Consider the following 19396-nt stretch of genomic DNA (forward strand, 5'->3'; position numbering starts at 1 on the left):
TAAGAAGGAGGAGGAGAAGGAGAAGGAGAAGAAGAAGAAGAAGAAGGAGAAGGAGGAGAAGAAGAAGAAGAAGAAGAAGAAGAAGAAGAAGGAAGGAGAAGGAGACGGAGAAGGAGAAGGAGAAGGAGAAGAAGGAGAAGAAGAAGAAATCATTTCTATAGCGCCTCTCAAGATAAAAATCACGAGGTGCTTCACAAAAACAAAAAAATGTAAAAATATAAAAAAGCATTTAGAAAATGTTTAAAAGTATATTTAAAATGAGCAAAAATAGACTATTGTGATTTAAAAATGTCAAGAAGGATTGAGAGTGAACAGGAAAGAGGGAAATCAGTGGATCCTGAGGAAGGTGGAACAGGTGGGGAGAGCAGAATAGAGAGAGGGGTTGAAGAAGGTCATACAAAAGCCAGCTTGAACAAGTGAGTCTTCAGCTGCTTTTTGAAGGAGACCACTGAGTCCACTGATCTCAGGCTCAGGGGAGAGAGTTCCAGAGTCTGGGGGCCACAGCAGCAAATGATCTGTCACCTTCCAGGTATTTTCAAAAATTTCAGCAAGCAAACGAAAATATTTTTCCTTGACCTTAAACAGACCACTCATGCTGGAAAACCCTCATTTAAAAACTGCATTCTGTATTTTCACCATTATTTTCGTTTGCTGGTGAGGAAGAATGTAAAGAAACAGTGTTCACGCTGCTTTAAAGTCTAAACTCCCCCCACAGCAATGGAGCTTTCTGGTCTCACAGCGCAATAAAAAAACTGTGCTTCTTCTGGTCATTGAATGTCCCACAGACATGATGTAAGACAGTCATCCATACACAGAAACTAATTTTCAAAAGTCTTTACATCAAGATGTTTTTTGTGTTGTGTCGTGAGTTATTTTAGAGAATTATTCAACCACATCTGATCTGATCACAAGGCGATGTCCTTCCACTGCTCATGCTCCCCTTTTTATTAGACAAGCCACCTCAGTTGTTCATTTTAAGACTCTTTTAAATAGCAACTCACCCCCTGCCACAGTCTAACTCCATTCCTATTTCCTGTTTAAAAATGCACCACAAGGAGGCGTTACCTGGCAGATTGAGAGGGCAGAGTTGCTAACAAATACACACATGCAGGCTCACAGCTGCATTGTGACATCATATGGTATCAATTAATGTCATAGGGCACCCCTTAGCCCAGGGGTCGGCAACCTGATCCCATCAAAGAGCCATTATTACCCGTTTCCCACAGTAAAGAAAACACTGGGAGCCACAGCAGCCGCTGCGTTGTGGGCGGGGCCTACCCTCAGACAGCAGAGAGCTGCTTTAACCAATCACAACAGGTGACAGCAGCCAGTACCGGTCGCTCGTGTACGTCAAAGTTATCTTTCATAAGACGATAATCAATAAAACGATTTATATAAAATGGATCCAGAAGTTGTAGCCCGTCTCTGCCGACAATATTTTGATATTTTTCACCCTGTTGATGGTTTAACTGAGCAGATGCCCCTTTTGTCATACGTTTCTTTTTAAAACATGTTTAGACTGTTCAGAATACAAATCCAGGTTGTGTCACATTTGATTGTTGTAATTAAACTTTGTAGGTGGGGAAGGTCAGAAAAGGATCCGATTAATTTGTTCTTCCCTCATTTACAGTGACGGAGATAACGGTGCAGTGCGCCTGGCTCTGGTGGTAATCAAGTTAAATTATATCTCTTTGCAACAATTTTCACAAGAAAACAGAACAGTTAAAAGCAGGGCTTGTGTTGACCGGATAGTTCCCGTATTTTGCCGTTTATTTTGACGGAGACAGAATAGAAAGAATTACCCCGACGCATGCAGACGAACTGACATTTTATTCGTTATGCACATCGCAGCTGTAGCTAAATCACTCAAGAAAAGATTTCCTTCTGAACATCTGAGCTGGACACTGCTCAGCGCAGCTCACTGTCAGCGTGTACTACATAAGGTGCACAGCGAGCTGAAGATGTGGAGAGGGGCTTGGAGCGCGTAGCAGAACAAGAGCGCATGCGGGAAGATTCCTCTGACTGAAGTGAGCGTTTTCCAAACCCTGTCTCCTTGTCACTTAGAAAATGTTCCCTGATTATGAAACTTTGGCTGAATAGTGCTTGTTCCTGTCTCCAATGTGGCGACACATCCATGAGCCGTCTGAGGAGAATCCCAGAATCTCACATCCTCTTCAGCTCAGGAAGCGCATATGATTACACACAAGCGTGACGCGTCAACCTGGTCTCACAGTAAGACCGGGTTGGACCTGTTCAGGTTTACGCAGACAATCTTTACATTTAGAATTGGCTTTCAGATGTAAAATTTATGCAGTAAAATATAAAACATTTTGTTTAAATATCCAGTCATTATTTTACAAGCACAGAGAGCCACATCAGATGGATGGAAGAGCCGCATGCGGCTCCAGAGCCGCGGGTTGCCGACCCCTGTCTTAGCCAATAGCGATGGCTGATTTAAATTCAAGTGTAGTGCAGAGTTTTTACCTGAAGGGGGTGCAACACTGACAGCTTTAGGCAGAATATTTAAATTTTAACTAAGATGCACTTGTGTCTGTTTAGCACAATAAAACTGTTTGACCACTAATCAGTCATTTGCCAATCTGGCTAACCTGCTTCATTATAAAAACACATTTTAAACCGTTTACGGTGGAGGATTTTTAACCATTTTGTTTCAAAGCTGAAATCTGAGACCATCTCTGACCTCACGCTAGTGTCAGAAGGTCAGTCAGTCACCGTTTAGATCTGCTTCCATCCATGGCACCGCAGCCTGTTACAACAGAAGGCGATATCCTTTCACTGCTTATGCTCTAAAGTCCACTTACACCAATTTATTAATTTGCAAGAATAAAGAGCATCTTGAAAACTCTGACAGTCTCTTATCTTGGCTTGAAAATACTACTATTCTGCAAGCTGCTCACTTATCTGTGAAGCTGGCTCAGTGTGCGTGCACATTTTCTGTCATTTTGAGAGGGAGGATAAATACAGAAGAAAAAGAGGTGCCCGTGACAAAATGACATCTGCTGCCACCTTCTTTCACAAAGACCTGACCTCCCTGTGTGACTCCTGTGGCTCGTACCTGCCTGCCTGCTACGTTGAACTAAGCTACACAAAGTAACTGGAAGGGGGAAAAAAGAAAAAGGGATCTTCTGGATCCATGAAGCATTCAAACCGTTGTAGTAAAAAAAAAAAAAAAGCTCCACATGGATTCATTTGAGCTATAAACAAACATAGAACATCTAATAAATGAATTTCTTCCTAAAAGGCATAAAGCTATGGAACCATGGAGCTGCCATCCTCACAAAATAAGAATAGAAGAAGAAACAAGTTTTTTTTACATAGCAACTCTCAAGATAAAAATCATGACGTGCTTCACAAGAACAAAAAAATATATACACACGATTTTTCAAATATCAGAATTTTAAGTGAGTGTGTATTTTTCCTGGTGATGGGGGCAGTAGGTACCTAAATCTTTGCAAGCAAACAGTATTTTTGTGTTGGAGTAAGACTTTACCAATGAGTGCCCATTAGGGTCAAAAAGCCCTGGGGAGTGTAAACTTCCGCAAAATAACAAGCACACTAAACTCCCTTTCACCAGTGGCAATGAGTGAAGAGGTAAATGTGTAAAACAACAACATTCATGAGTGGTGAAAGTTTTGTTACCATTTGTTACAAATCAGTAAATGCATTTAGTCCTCACGGGCTTTCGTAGAAGGAAAGATGTCATCTAATATGGCGTCTCCCAGAGACTTGGACCCGCTCCCACTTATTTTAGACCTGATTTTTATGTTTATATGTTACAAAGCTGCCAATACTTTTCAACAACTGGGCATCATTTCTTTTATTTTCAACAACACTAGGATGGGTATTTCCAGAAATTAATGGAAAAAAACTACAAATTGTGTCTAAAAAATTGGAAAATGGAACTTTTTTATTAAACATTTGAAAAATGTGTAACACAATGAATTTATAATTTTATATAACTTTCACATTCTTACAATATACATTTGTATCAGTTTCATTACATTGTACAAACAATATAGTAAATGATGTATAAATGTGAAAAATGGGTGTTGGTCACAACATTAGAATATCTTCACAAAGTTGATTTATTTCAATAATTCCATTCCAAAAGTTCAACTTATATATTAGTTGCATTCATTACACACAGACTAATATATTTCAAATCTGTATTTTTTTTAAGTTTGATGATTATAACTGACAACTAATGAAAATCCCAAATTCAGTATCTCAGAAGAATATTGTGAAAAGGCTCAATATTGAAGACCCCTGGTGTAACACTCTAATCAGATAACAACTCAAAACACCTGCAAAATCCTTTAAATGGTCTCTCAGTCTAGTTCTGAGGGTTACAAAATCATGGGGAAGACTGCTGACTTGACAGTTGTCCAAAAGATGACCATTGACACCTTCCACAAGGAGGGCAAGACACAAAAGGTCGTTGCTAAAGTGGCTGGTTTTTCACAGAGCTCTGAGTCCAAGCACATTAATATATAGGGGAAGGGATGAACAAGATGTGGTAGAAACAAGTGTACAAGCAACAGGGATAACCGCAGTTAGAGTGGACTGCGGCTAGAGTCAGTGCTTCAAGAACCACCGCCCACAGAGGCATGCAAGACGTGGGTTTCAGGTGTCGCAGTACAACATCAGAAGCGGCTCGCTTGGGCTAAAGACAAAAAGGACTGGGCTACTGCTGAGTGGTCCAAAGTAATGTTCTCTGAGGAAAGTTAATTTTGCATTTTCTTTTGGAAATCAAGGTTCCAGAGTCTGGAGCAAGAGAGGAGAGGCACAGAATCCACATTACGTGAGATCCAGTGTAAAGTTTCCACAGTCAGTGATGGTTTGGGCTGCCATGTCATCTCTTGGTGTTAGCAATTAATTACACCTAAACGGAAGGGTTAAAAAAATTCACCCCCCTCAGAGTTGTCATGACTGTAAACTAGATCTATTAAAGCTAAAACATTTTTGTACTAGGCTGTAAACATGTTTATCTCTGCTGTGACGTTGGTGTTTTTTACCTGGAAGGCAATGAAAATTTTCTCATTCATGGTGCTAGCCCCTAGTGGACGAGAGGGTAACTGCAATTTTGTCACTTGGGTGTTGGCTTCACAAAATCCAGACCATAATTTCCTCTTGATTATAACGTGATATCGTTCTAATTTTATGCTGCCATAAATATGTAAGCTTTCATGCGTGATTTTACATCTTGAGAAATCTATTAGCACTAAAACTCCGAAACGTTTGTCTGAAAACAAATTTATTGCATAAACATCTTAAACATTTACAGGTACAATGAATAACTTTGTCATTTTTAAATAATTTTCTTGAGCTAAAAGGTGCAAAAATGACCTTTTCTTTAAAAAATATAAAAGATAATGATAAAAAAAGTGGTATTTTGTAACATACAACCATAAAAACTGGGTCTAAAATTGGGCAATGCCATATTAGACGCCACATTTCCTTCTATGTGAGCCTGTGAGGACAGAACACATTTACTCATTTGTAACAAGCGGTTACAAACCTTTTGCCATTCGTGAACGTTGTTTTACATATTTACCTCTTCACTCGCTGCCTGTGATGAACGGGAATCTGATGTGCTTGCCATTTTGCTGGAGCTTGAACGATCTGACGAAGTACTCGTTCAAAAATTGTGCTCCCAGAGATTTTTGACCCTAATGGTCATCCGTCGGTGAGGTCTTACTCAAACACAAAAATATCACTTGCTTGCAGTGATTTAGGTATGTACTGCCCACTATCGCGAGAGAAAATGCACACCGTCACTGTAAAAGTATTGTTTTATTTTTTTTAACAATCATCTGCTTTAATCAAGACTCGGAGAGAAGCTGAAGGACAGAACATTTAATAAATTACGAAGACGAGTGCAGTAGTTCCCCTCTTTACATGAGGATGTGCAGGTATGTTCCCATAGGGGGTCATTTCTAACACCTAGAATAAATAACCCACAGGTGTCATCTCTGCACTTCCGACTCTCTTCTGGGAATGCTTGTGTTACTTGCTAATTGAGTCCATGCCTGAGCTCCCCTGAAGATCCTGCTGCGACACGGAGAACCTATAATGAGCTGGATCCTCACCGAGAGAGCGGAGGGTGGAGGTCAAGCAGCTCTAACATCTAAACTAAAAGAAATCTACAAGAAAAATCCAATGGATTTTTGCAGAGAGCTGGAAAAAAATAGTCGATCCAGGTTGCATCACTTGCCTGGCATAAGCGAGAAGACATTTTTGCTCTAAAAGCTTACTTGTAACTGCATTAGATGGAAAAATGTAAAGAACAAAAGAGTTATATAGATAACTGTGTATTTGTAGATTGTCCTTCCATCTCTTTTTACTCAGGTTGAGAGGGTAGCAGCTCCAGCAGAGAGGCCCAAACTAAGCTCTACCAGCAGGTTCCAATAGCATTTCCTGACCAACTTGGAGACATAATCCCTCCAACATTTCCTGGGTCGAGTTGGGGGCCTTCTGTCGGCAGAACACCTTCCCTAGAAGGAATCCATTGGTCACTCTCACCAAATGCCCAAACCACCTCAGCTGGCTCTTCTCAGAGGAGTCTCCATAATGTCCAAGCCCTTCCCCTATAAGGCTTAGTAGATTATAGATGTTTTAGAAAAAGCAGCAACAGACTTTGTTCTTGCTGTACATGAACTAACAGTTAGCATATTAGTCCTATATCTATAAACAACAACTATTTACGAATTAATCTGAACCTACTAATTAACTTTTACTCACTTCCAGTGGCTGAAAAACTCCTTTCAATCACCTGCCTAAACATGGGATCAACTACTGCCAGCCAGGCAGAGATCTAAAGAGGTGTCACCAATAAAGCCCGGAGTCCCAAAAGGGTCTTGGGTCACCACAAAATCTTTTAAAAATGAAAGAAATGATCTAAAACTCGCCTAAATTGATTCCTGCTTGCAGCTTTGCCAAATCAGCTGTGGGAGTTGGCACAAAAGTAATGTTTGAATTAGTTATTTTCTCAGAACAATGCACCGTTCCTACAAGGTCTCCCTGATTTATTTCATTAATAAGAGAACAAATAAACAACAGACAGACAGGAGGACAAGGACTATAATGCCTGCACAACAAAGGAAAGGACAGAATGAGGTTTCAGGCTACATAGTTAAAGAGCAAGTCAACCCCTACCAGAGTCTAACTCCACTCCCACTTCATGTTTGAAAAATGCAACAAATGCTGTTGCCTGGCAGACCGAGAGGGCGGAGCCGCTAACAAACACACTCAGGCTCACGACAGCATTGTGACATCATAATGTACAGTTTACATCATAGCATACTTCTTAGCCAATAGCGGTGGCAGATTTAAATTAAAATACAGTGCAGAGTTTTTACCTGACAACGGCACAACACTGACAGTTTTAGGCAGAATATTTAAATTTTAACTAAGATGCACTGAAGTGCCAAATTATTGACGACACGTGTCTGCAGCACGATTAGACACTCGTTTATTTAGTTTATCAGCAAAAAAAGTTTATTTGGGGGTGACTTGCTCTTTAAAGGTTTCCTCATCAGCACGTAAACATCTTGATTTATCGGACAGAAACCATACCACCACGTTATTATTATACTAGAATTTTAGTATCATGGTGCATCACGAATAAGCAACACGTCTTCATAGAAACACTAAAGCGCAGAGACTCCATGAATTGGTTGCTCTCATTAAGCAAACTTAAGAACATTTTAGGATTATTCAACATATGCCTTCATGCATCGGTTTTAACGGCAGGAAGCAACATCTGCAGTAAACAAGCCTTCATATTCCCCCTGATAGAAACGCTTCAGCTTCAATTCCCCATGGAGAAGTCAAAAAGAAACCTTTTTGTTCTTTTTTAAACTAACTAAACTGTTATTCAGTTTGTGTTTTTGGTTTTAACCACAAAAGAAAGACTCCTAAAGTCACACCGAGGACACGTCCTCACTCTCTGGCTGAAAATCGGTTATTCGTGAGAGCTTCTTCTGGTTGTAATGTGGTCAGAATGTTGAAGAAGAAACAGAAAAGGCTTATCTTCAAATAAAGTATTTTTGATCAATTCTCCTGTGATGGCCTGTTAAGGCTTCTGGGTGAAGTGTTGAGGTTTTTTATCCAATAACGACAGAAAAGGGGTCATTTCTCCAGGCAGACACTACTCGGTGGCGCACCCTGCTGGTCCGTAAGTCTAACTGGATGCGTGATTAAATACGACCTCAGCTGCGCACCCCTTCCTGCTGTTTCAGACGCAAAGTGGCTGCAAAAGCGTTCCACACAGCTCCCACAGCTGGCCCCGTAATATCACTAAGTCACAGGAGAACTGCAAGATCACATGTGACTTCACCCGTTCACGCGATAACAACAAGAAGATGCTAACATGTACCTGACAGTTATGTGGATAATTTTCTGATGCTTTTACCACAGAGTCACAGGTAATAATTTTAATAATAATTTTTAAATAGTTACAATAGCAAATCTGTATGTAAAAAACACCCAAAGCATCCATTTAGCAGAGTGCTGCACCACCACGCATCAAGACGTGCTGCTGCTGTTGATGCAAAATATGCTTTGCAGACATTTAGGCCTAGTCCACACGTGGCCGTTTTTTTTTTAAAACGAATATCCGCCCCTCCAAAAACTTGCATCCACACCACCTCGTTTAAAAAAAAAAAAAAACGCTGTCCACACGTTCCCGGATAAATACGTTGTTAAGGACATGCCAGACCTGTAGGCGGCAGTACTTCCCCCGTTCTTAACCTCGTCCTGCGTCTGTGGTCTTCCGCAAGGAGCAGTAATTCCGCTTGCAAAAACAAACAAGCAAAATGCGCTTGGACAATTGATAAAGCGAGCGCAGCTCTGAGGGCATCCATGCTGTCGGCTAGTGTAAACACAGGTCGCACACGTGATGTCAGCATTTTTTTGTCGCCGAAAGTGACGTTGCGGACCTTAAAACTCCGGTTTTGTCTGTCCACTCGCAGACACCCAAAACGGAGAAAACGCAGATCTTCACTTTGGCCGGAGTTTTTAAAATGATCCGTTTTCGTGTGAAAAAACTCAGTTTTCGTGTGGATGACAGACCACAACGTAGAAAAATATCTACGTTTTGGCAGATCCCCGGCTACGTGTGGACAGGGCCTAAGTGACGATTATGCAACTTGTGGAAAGCTGGGGAAAGGTGAGAAATGACCCCAAATAGGGGGCAGATTTAAATGACTGAATGACCAAACAGTGATTTTTATCTGTTAAATATGAATGAACACAAGACCATGCTTCATATTTCAAATGAAAATTTTGTTGTTCTTAATAAACTGATGTGACAGGAAAAAACTCAAAGAGTGGACAGAAAACACTTAAGTCTATCTTAAATTGCTGTGATATTGCATTCACGAACAAATTAAATCTTTGGAACCACTGTTCAAAATGAGAGCCGTGTCTTTGTAGAGTTAATAGCTTTTATAGCCCTGTTTAAGTTAACTTTTTCGACCAGAAAAGGAGGAGACTTATGCCGCTTACACTCTGGCATCGGCTCTGCTCCGCTCCGCCCGTCCCAGCCTGGCAGCATTCGTTCCACACTGCCTCAGGAATGCAGACGTGATTGAGCACAATGGTGGTCTCCAAAATGGGTGCAAAAAATAGATTATCAATGACATCATGGGTGCATCTCCAAGTACGTGGGCGGGGCAAAAAAGCACAGAGTAGTCGCTAACGGAGACCTGAAGCCAGAGATCAACCGCAGAAGAGCCCTGGCTGCATCAGCTCTGCAGTCTCTCTGGAAACCACTCTGGCGGCACCAGACATCTCACGCAAGACGAAGATCCGTATTTACAACTCTCCATCCTGCTCTACAGCTCGGAGACCTGGCCCTTAAACAAGACTCTGGCTGCAAGAATGGATGGCTTTGATAGCAGGACTCTGAGAACCATCTAGAGCATCAGGTGGCCCCAGGGGGTTTTCAACAAAGTGCTAAGAGAACACACGCGCCAGCACAGAGCATCTTGCCTGGCTGCGCAACACCACACCCACTGGCTCGGCCATGTCCTCCATCTTTCTTTTGACCATCCGACCAGAGCCATTTTGCAGTTTGACCCGAGGGCTGCAGGCTGGAGACGACCACAAGGTAAGCCCCGCACCCGATGGCTCGATGTCGTTGCGGGCGACCTCCAACAATTCGGATTTGCCGTAGCAAACGCTGAGCAGCTGGCACAAAACCGCCAGCACTGGAAACAACTGGTTCACCTGGTAGGCTCATCGCACTGGTGCGGGACGACACCCGACCCTTCGCAGGAGCCTTGATGATGATGAGTCCCTATGGGCTGACTCAACCTTCACTGAGATCAATGTTAATGCTCTATAGCTTCAAGTTTAAAAAAGTATCTAGTATTATTTTAAATAAGAAGAAATGGAGAAAGTTCTCATATGTACTTGTGTTTTTAAGAGTTAATTTAAGTCATTTGTAAAACTACAGAATGATAGATGTTAAGGTTGTATCCATAAAACCTTTCCAAAGCAGACAAATTAATGAAAACACAAAAACTCCACAAAGGTCATCCCAAAATGTCTAAATTCAACCTTTATAAAAGAGTTTTGGTTTTCTGCAGATTCAGAACATAATTCAGGGTTTTCCATTCTGGAGGCAAATGGTGTAACTAATGTGGTTCTGAAACTAATAAAATAAAGTCAAAATGTTGACACAATTATTTTCCTCACAGCTCGATGCTGAATCTCAGTCGTCAACAAACAGCCCACACAGAACGAGGAGCTTCTTTTCCATTTCCACCCAGCGCCAAACTTCAATTCATGAAAACAAATCCCACAGAGCCTAACTCATCACTATGAAATACACAAATCTTTATAGAATCAGTGCAGAAATAAATTATAATCTGTCATTTCACTGAGTAACAAAGTTTCAATGAAACACGTTTGAGTTGCAGACAAAAAATATACAATTTATTTGCTTTTATTACTTTTATACTAAATTAACCTACGTTATCTTGTTCATCTTCCCCAAGGGAAAAGTAGCAATAACAGCCTGAGAGAAGATTAAATTATTTCTGCTTTTTCCCAACAGCTTAGTGGGGTAAACATTTACAGCCTGGTAATTTGGAAAAACACTATTTTTGCTTTGAAACTTCCGGAAAAACAAGTTAATTTTAATGTTATGCATGCTGATGGCTGTGTAACTCTGTTATGTTCCTCAAAGAGAAGCTAAGATGTTTAGCGCTCCGAGAAAAGCAGCATAATCACTTGTGGCATCCACTCAGGAACAATAAGCCACTAAGGATCAGGGAAACTACATGCATAACTACATTACAGCTTGGAAACTAAATAAGTGATGCTCACGGCAGGTCAAGGAATGTTTGTGCTTCTAAAACTATAGGAAACAAATACGTGTAAAATGCTGCAACAAACATATTTTTAAAAGATTTTAGGGGAAATTTTGAAACTGACAATGTAATTCTATAAATATGTAAACTTTACATAAACAAAACCCACCTAACATACACGTCACGAGGCTTTTAAAGTCACTCAAATAAAATCAACACAGGTTAAAAGCACCCTACCATTCAACCAGTGTAAAATGCATAGGTTGTTTTGGTTGATGTTATCATAAATCTCTATAATTCAGCATAACAGCTGCTAAATGTGCTTCATCTGCCTACCAAAGCATCTTAAATAAAGACAATAAACAACAGTTAAGGCTGTATTATCCCAGAAACGTTCACTATGTAGCATGGTGGGTGGAGCTAGCCAACTAGATATCAGTACAAAACTCATTAGCAGCTATTTAGAGAATTTGATGAAAATAGAGCATGAAGAATGCAAAAGAAAAACATTACAAAAGATAGCAAAGAAGAAAAGGACCGTAAGCTGTGTCTCTATCTGGCATCCGTTTGAAGTTTGGCCATTCCCAGTGCATCCTGGGACGTGAACAGTGCTCCAACGTTCTTCTGTATCGTTTCCCTCTTGTCCAACAAATGGTAAATGGCCTGTATTTGTTATAGCGCCGTCTAGAGTCCTGGAACCCCCCAAGGTGCTTAACAACACAATCAGACATTCACCCATTCACACACCCACTCACACGCTGGTGGTGATGAGACAATTGTTGCCACAGCTGCCCTAGAGCGCACTGACAGAGGTGAGTATGCCGTATACAGGCGCCTCCGGTCCCTCCGACCACCGACAGGCGTCCGTCTAAACACAGCAAGCAGGCAAGGTGGGTTAAGTGTCTTGCCCAAGGACACAACGACAGCAACAGACTGAGCGGGGCTTGAACCTGCAACCTTCCGATTACGGGGCAAACACTTAACTCCTGTGCCACAAGGATGTTAGCAGTAGCTTAGGCTATTATCAGTAGTTTGAAGTTTCTGATAACGACCCAGATTCCTTATCTTCTCAGTTTAACGAGCACTGCCTCTCCATTCTGGACAACATCTGTCCTGTCAGAACCAGATCAGTTCCTGCAGTGAACCCTACTCTCTGGTTCCCTAACCCTTCGCAGCCTGAAGCGCCAATGTATAAAAACTGAGCGCTTGTGGAAGAAAACCCGTCTCCACGTCCATCTGCTGCACCTCAAGGATCTTCTGACATCCTTTAACTCTGCAGTCAGAGTCGCTAGGGTTTCCTATTTCTCCAACCTGGTGTCCCAGAGCAAAGGGAACCCCAAGGTGCTGTTTAACACCATCAGCAGCATTGTCTCTCCTGCCTCTCCTACAGCCTCCATCCACTCTGTTGCAGACTATGAGAACTTTCTTTCTTTCATTGTGGACAAAGTCAATAAGGTTAGATCTAGCATCTCTCCTTCAGCCTTATTGCTGCCTCTCCCGACTCCAACCAGGCCCGTCATCCTAGATAGCTTTGCTCCTGTTTCTTTGCCTGAGTTAACCAAACTAGTTAACTCTATGAAGACCTCTGCATGCCCCCTCGACATCTTACCCTCATCTTTGTTTAAAAGTGCTTTTCAGTCCATCGGTCCCAGTGTGCTCTCTATAATTAATGCTTCTCTGGTCTCTGGTCGGGTCCCTGCTTACTTAAAGAACGCTGTAATCCACCCACTTCTTAAAAAAACGAGTCTCGACCCCTCTCTCCACAGCAGCTTCAGACCCATCTCTAAACTTCCGTTCATCTCCAAAATCTTGGAAAAGGTTGTGGCTAAACAACTCACAGCTGCTCTTGATGAACATAACATCTATGATAGCTCCCAGTCAGGTTTTCGTAGAGCTCATTCTACTGAAACAGCTCTTCTTAGGGTCTCTAATGACCTTCTGAACCACAGTGATGCAGGGGACTGTTCTGTTCTGGTCCTACTGGTCCTGACTGCAGCCTTTGACACTGTTGACCATCACCTGCTACTGGAGAGGCTGAGAGACTGGGTAGGCCTATCAGGATCTGCTCTGGAGTGGTTCTCCTCTCATCTCTCTGAGCGCTCCTTTTCTGTGGCCGTCTCCAAGTTTAGGTCGTCCACCAACTCTCTTACCCATGGTGTCCCACAAGGTTCTGTGCTGGGGCCTCTGCTCTTCCTCCTCTATCTGCTTCCTCTTCAGCACATCCTGAGCTCCTTCAAAGGAATCTCCTACCATCTTTACGCAGATGACATCTAACTGTACATCTCCTTTAAGCCCCATGAGATGTCTAAGCTGCAGCTGTTACACACCTGCTTAGACTCTATCAAAACCTGGATGGCTGGGAGCTTTCTACAGCTGAATGAAGATAAGACTGAGATCCTCATCTGTGCCCCAGACAAGCTGGTTCCCAAGGTCAGAGACTCTCTTGGTCAGCTTGCTTCTCACACAATGATTGTTTTTCTAGCTGTTTCTACTTCTGTTTATTTGATGTATCTTAATGTAAACGCTGCCTGACCTGACTTTGACTTGAATGTATGTTTGCACCTTGCCACCAAAACAAATTCCTAGTAGATGAGCCTCTCACCTTCATGGCAAAAAATAAATCTGATCTGATCTGATCTGACACCAAACCTTCCGTCAGGAATCTTGGCGTGACCTTTGACCCAGCTCTCACCCTGGATTCTCATGTCAGTTCTCTTGTTCGCTCTTCCTTCTTCCATCTCAGGAACATTGCTAAGCTGAGTGCCATTCTGTCCCGCTCTGAACTTGAGACAGTTATCCACACCTTCATCTCCTCACGCTTAGACTACTGTAACTCTCTTTTCACGTGTCTGAGCAGAGCCTCTCTGAACCGTCTACAGGTGGTTCAGAATGCCTGTGCTCGGCTTCTGACCAAGTCCTCCAAACACACCCACATCACCCCGCTTCTCCTCCAGCTTCATTGGCTTCCAGTCAACTTCAGGGTTCATTTCAAGATCCTGGTTCTGGTCTATAGGGCCTTACATGGACAAGCACCATCATACATTGGTGATCTTCTTAGTCCCTACACCCCCAGCAGGTCCCTGAGGTCCAGTGAGCAAAACCTACTGGTTGTGCAGCACCAGGCTAAAGACCAAAGGTGACAGATCATCTGCTGCTGTGGCCCCCAGACTCTGGATCTCTCTCCCCCTGAGCCTGGGATCAGTGGACTCAGTGGTCTCCTTTAAAAAGCAGCTGAAAACTCACCTGTTCAAGCTGGCTTTTGGATGACCTTCTTCACCACTCTCTCTTTATTCTGCTCTCCCCACCTATTCCACCTTCCTCATGATCCACAGATTTCCCTCTTTCCTAGTCACTGTCTCTCTTTCTTAACATTTTTTAATCACAATTGTCTATTTTTAGCTCATTTTCAAATATTTTTAACCATTTTCTAAATTCTTTTTTATATTTTTACATTTTTTGCTTTTCTGAAGCGCCTCGTGATTTTTATTCTGAGAGGCACTATAGAAATGATATCTTCTTCTTCTTCTTCTTCTTCTAGTTCAGGCTAGCATTAGCAGGAGCTCAAGCTAGCTATGGAGCTCCGGGAGTTGACATCACTTCTCCCGGCATGCAACAGTTCAAATCGAAACGACGCCATCTTGGCAGACCACAGCTGGGCTATTATTTATTGTCAGAAAACTCAATCAAACGGTAAAATGGTAGATTCCTGTTGTGCCCCAGGATGCCAGAACAGACACAGACGACATAAGGAATGAGCCATCTACAGGATTCCCCAAGATCCGGAGCGCCGCAAACGTTGGATCATTGTAATAAAACGCGCTAGTGACCGGGCTAAAATGAAGCTTTCGGATCCTGAGAGTAAAGGTTTTTGCTTATGCAGCGACCACTTCATATCAGGTACTTAAACCAACGTTTCCTCAACTGTATATGGGATTTATTTTAAATGCTTTTATTACGATTCTTAGTGGGCTTCCTAAACTTATTTTGGCGTGGATTTTCTGTCTTATTACTCATAGCAACAAGTAAACATCACGTAAAACGTTGCCTCGTGATTTCTGTGTGCTGCCGTTTACGTGTTTCATGATCACAGCAATTAACCGGCTAATAGGGCTGTCGCGGTAACCGCAAAAATGAAATATCGCGATATGAAGAAGCCCACCGCGCTGCATCATGCGCCACCGCGATTACTGAACTTGGTTCAACTCAATGATGCATGTTGAGAAGGATGGCTGCACTGGTATCAAAACGAAACGTTACTTCGCTCCTGTGGGAGCGCTTTGGTTTTCAGTACGTCAGCTGCTGCGCAGCCAGAGTCCTTGGCCGAGACAGAGCTGCCACCAGCGGCAAATAAATAAATAAATAAACGCTCGGATACCTGCTGAAGTCCCGGACAAGCACTGCTTCTGCAGCCGTCCCAAAGAGAGTTTGAGCCGAGCTGGAGCTCACTCGCTACCTGCAGGAGGAATGCATCCACCCTAAAGAAAACCCCCGTGACATGGTGGAGCAACAAACGGGAGATTCCCTTTGCTCGCCAGAGTCGCACGCAAGTACGTGTGTGTTAGTGCAACGAGCGCACCATCCGAGAGGCTTTTCAGTAGCTGCAAATGTTGCCACCCCTCTCAGATCCTCTCTCAAACCGTAGTTAACATGCTGGTTTTCCTTGTAGGTAACAAGGACGTGACCGAGCTATAAATCACCGTCATTCGTGTGTGAAAGTGAAATGATAGTGCGCCCGCCCCCCGGCGCGCGCGCGCGCGCCCGGTACATGTAATTTTTTATGCTTGATTTTAAACAACTAAACAAAATGGGGACTTGTTTCTTATTTGTTAGATGCTGCAGCCAAATTTGCATTTAAAAGTTTAACCTCCTGAATTTTGTTGTTTTTAAGTTCAGTCGGACTCCGACTGTCAGAGAAACAAGCGTTACTGCGATCTGCGTTGTTACTGCCCTTTGATCTGCATTCAGTAAAGTGTTATTAAAGAAGGCACGGCAATTTTTAACCTTTTTTAAATGTGTAAACATTATGTTTAGATAGTACTGCAATAAAAAAGTGCTGCAATAATATCGCACACCGCAATATTAAGCCACCCTGAATCACCGCAGGGGGAATTCCTCAACCGCGACAGCCCTACCGGCTAAGCTGTATTTCATTTTTAAGCAATGGTTGATCAATTGTCAGATCACACATAAAAAGCACTTTGGATTGCTATTATCTGTCTCACCGAGACAGATCTCAGACAGATCCTGGGACGCTCCTGCCTGACATATTTATTTTGTTCACGGAAAAACATCAGACTAGTGATTTCTCTTGGAGTTCAGTTTATACATTCAAACAGCACAGTTGGTTGTTTTGAAAGAATTACCCCGACGCACACACTGATGCGCACACAGATGAGCTGACATTTTAATCGTTACGCACATCGCGGAGGGAACTAAATCAATCAAGAAATGATTCCCATCAAAACATCAGCGCTTTATACTGGACACTGTGCTCAGCGCGGCTCGAAGCACACACGATGGACAGTGAGCTGAAGATCTGTAGAGGGGTTCGGAGCGCAGCGCAGAACCACGACGCATGCGGTAAGATTTCCTCCCACTGAAGTGGTCTGACCACTAGCATTACCAGTAGCTCAGCCTAGCGTTACCAGTAGCGTAGGCTATTAGCAGTATCTCAGGCTGGCGTTAGCAGTAGCTCAAGCTAATGCAAATGGTAAATGGCTTGTATTTGTATAGCACCTCCTAAGGGTTCTACAACCCCCCAAGACACTTCACAACACAGTCATCCACCCATTCACACGCTGGTGATGATGAGCTACAGTGAAGCCACAGGGAGACTGCTGAAAACTGGCGCCACCGGTCCTTCCGACCACCATCATCAGGCCAGGCGGGTTAAGTGTCTTGCCCAAGGACACAGCTGAAGCAATCTCTGGCAGGAGCCAGGATCAAACCTGCGACCTTCAGATTACTGGACAACCTGCTCTAACTCCTGAACTACTGCTGCCCTTAATGAAGTTAGTTTAGTAAATAACACACACACACACGCACACACACACACACACACATAGGGAGGAGATTATTGTCTCACCTCAGCCTCTCATCCTCCTTCTTCCTCAGCTTCATGTCACGCTGAACCACTTTCAGGACGTGTTCTGCCTCATCGTCCGTCAGGCCCGACAAGTCCAGCTTGCGACCCATTGTTCTTGTTTGTTCCACGCTGAGCTGCTGCTTCCCCTCAAAGTGAGGAGGAGGAGGAGTGTCACAGGTGCTGCTGCTCTGGTGGCCGAGGTTGGGACAACCCTAAGTGACATGAACAAATTAACTAATAAATACATTTTTGGAGCACTTAAAGACTCAAATCACTTTCCTGAGTCAAGCGTTGTTGGTATTTCTGGGACCTATTGAGATATTCAGCTGTGTGCTGCATTAATTGGTCTCCGGCTCTTTTTTATAGATAGAATGCACTTTATGTCTGCGGTAACATAATAAAAATGTTACACCATGTTCCATCACCATGCAAATTTTTCTACACAAATTCTTGTTTGCAAGATTAGTTGTGTCAGTTTTGTCCTCCTTTACTGAGCAGATAGAAACTCTCTGGAAAGACCGATTTCTTATTTTGCTAGAAAATGGTCTGGAAGGAATTTTACATTCGTTAGAAACTAAGTTTAACTGAGCTGCAGCTTTTATACAAGTAAACATATTTAACATTGTATGAGGAGTCATGCAAATAAGTTATTTCTGTCATCAAATCTAACAATGCTACAATTCCAGAGTAACTGCAAAGCTGATGCAGCCAGCTACAATGATGTTCTGCTGAGCTGTGGTGCCCTCATGGAGGGGGCCATCGGCTTGAACACTGTTGCTAAACATTTAAACATTCTCCCTCTCCTGATACAAACATTTTACATTCTTTGATGTTGGATGTGCTACTACTAGTTTACCCATTTAATTATAGATTCACTAGGACAAATACAATAAAGTTTATCTCTCACCAAATAGAATATTTATTAAGACATCACAATGTAACCATAGAAACACTACTTGGTAAATATGTTCTGTGTGTGTGTGTGTGTGTGTGTGTGTGTGTGTGTGTGTGTGTGTGTGTGTGTGTGTGTGTGTGTGTGTGTGTGTGTGTGTGTGTGTGTGTGTGTGTGTGTGTGTGTGTGTGTGTGTGTGTGCTCTGTCTTCTCGATCCCCAGTGAGTCATAGTGGATGGCTGCTTATACTGAGCTAGGATCCTCTGGAGGTTTCTTCCTTTTAAAAGGGAGTTTTCCTCTCCACTGTCGCTAAATGCTTGCTTAGTATGAGGATTGCATCAAGTCACTGACACTAGTCAGTGACTTGATGCAATCTGCTGAGTTCCTTATAGAGGAAACTTTTTACTGATTGGCTTAATGAACTGACCTGTATTGGAATGTTTATTATGTGAAGTACCTTCAGACGACTCTTGTCGTGATTTGGCGCTATATAAATAAACTTGAATTGAAAAAACTTCAATTAACTATTTTGAGTCTGGCCAATCACAGCACTCTACATTTGTTGGGCGAGCTTAACGCAAGAGCTGCAATGAAGAAAAACAAAAAGGATGGCGTCAACTCACAAGCAGTGCTAGTTTGAAAGACAACCGTAGATCCCGCCCCTATGAGTGAGCTGTTTCAGTGCTTCATGGACAGACTATAGGGAGCCTAAGTCATGCCCATCTACTTCTGCACCACGGGTCCCCGGAAGAACGAAAAAAAGAATGCAAATCAACGGGGCTAAAAACGCTATTTTCTAATTCTGCTTGTTTTGTGCCATGGATTTCACATATGATGTCTGTGAATTTTAAAGACGCATTCTGATACCAAGAACTCGCTTATTTTCGAACATGGTGAACGATATTTTAGGTTTTGTGTGAAGATAAGTCCAGGACTACAAATGCGCTTCATGAAAGTGACGTCATCAAACCAGACACGGAGAAAACTGAGGGAAAAGGGCTGTAAGTTCAGCAAACTTCCCACAGGAGGAAAGAACCACCATAAATCTGGTCATTTGGTAAGTAGCAGCTACGCTAGGGG

General features: G+C 42.6%; 1 protein-coding gene across 4 annotated transcripts in view; it reads right to left on the reverse strand.

The window, feature by feature from the left end:
* myripb (myosin VIIA and Rab interacting protein b) overlaps positions 1-19396 on the reverse strand; it is a 213259-nt gene that overhangs the window by 133768 nt on the left and 60095 nt on the right. For all 4 annotated transcript variants that reach the window (XM_054751113.2, XM_070553217.1, XM_054751112.2 and 1 more), the window contains one exon: positions 17425-17636. In XM_054751113.2, the coding sequence (XP_054607088.2) occupies positions 17425-17534 (110 nt within the window). In that variant the 5' untranslated portion in view covers positions 17535-17636. The remainder of the gene's footprint in view (positions 1-17424; positions 17637-19396) is intronic.

This window comes from Nothobranchius furzeri, chromosome 7, assembly GCF_043380555.1.
Source record: "Nothobranchius furzeri strain GRZ-AD chromosome 7, NfurGRZ-RIMD1, whole genome shotgun sequence".
NCBI classification, from domain to species: Eukaryota; Metazoa; Chordata; class Actinopteri; order Cyprinodontiformes; family Nothobranchiidae; genus Nothobranchius; species Nothobranchius furzeri.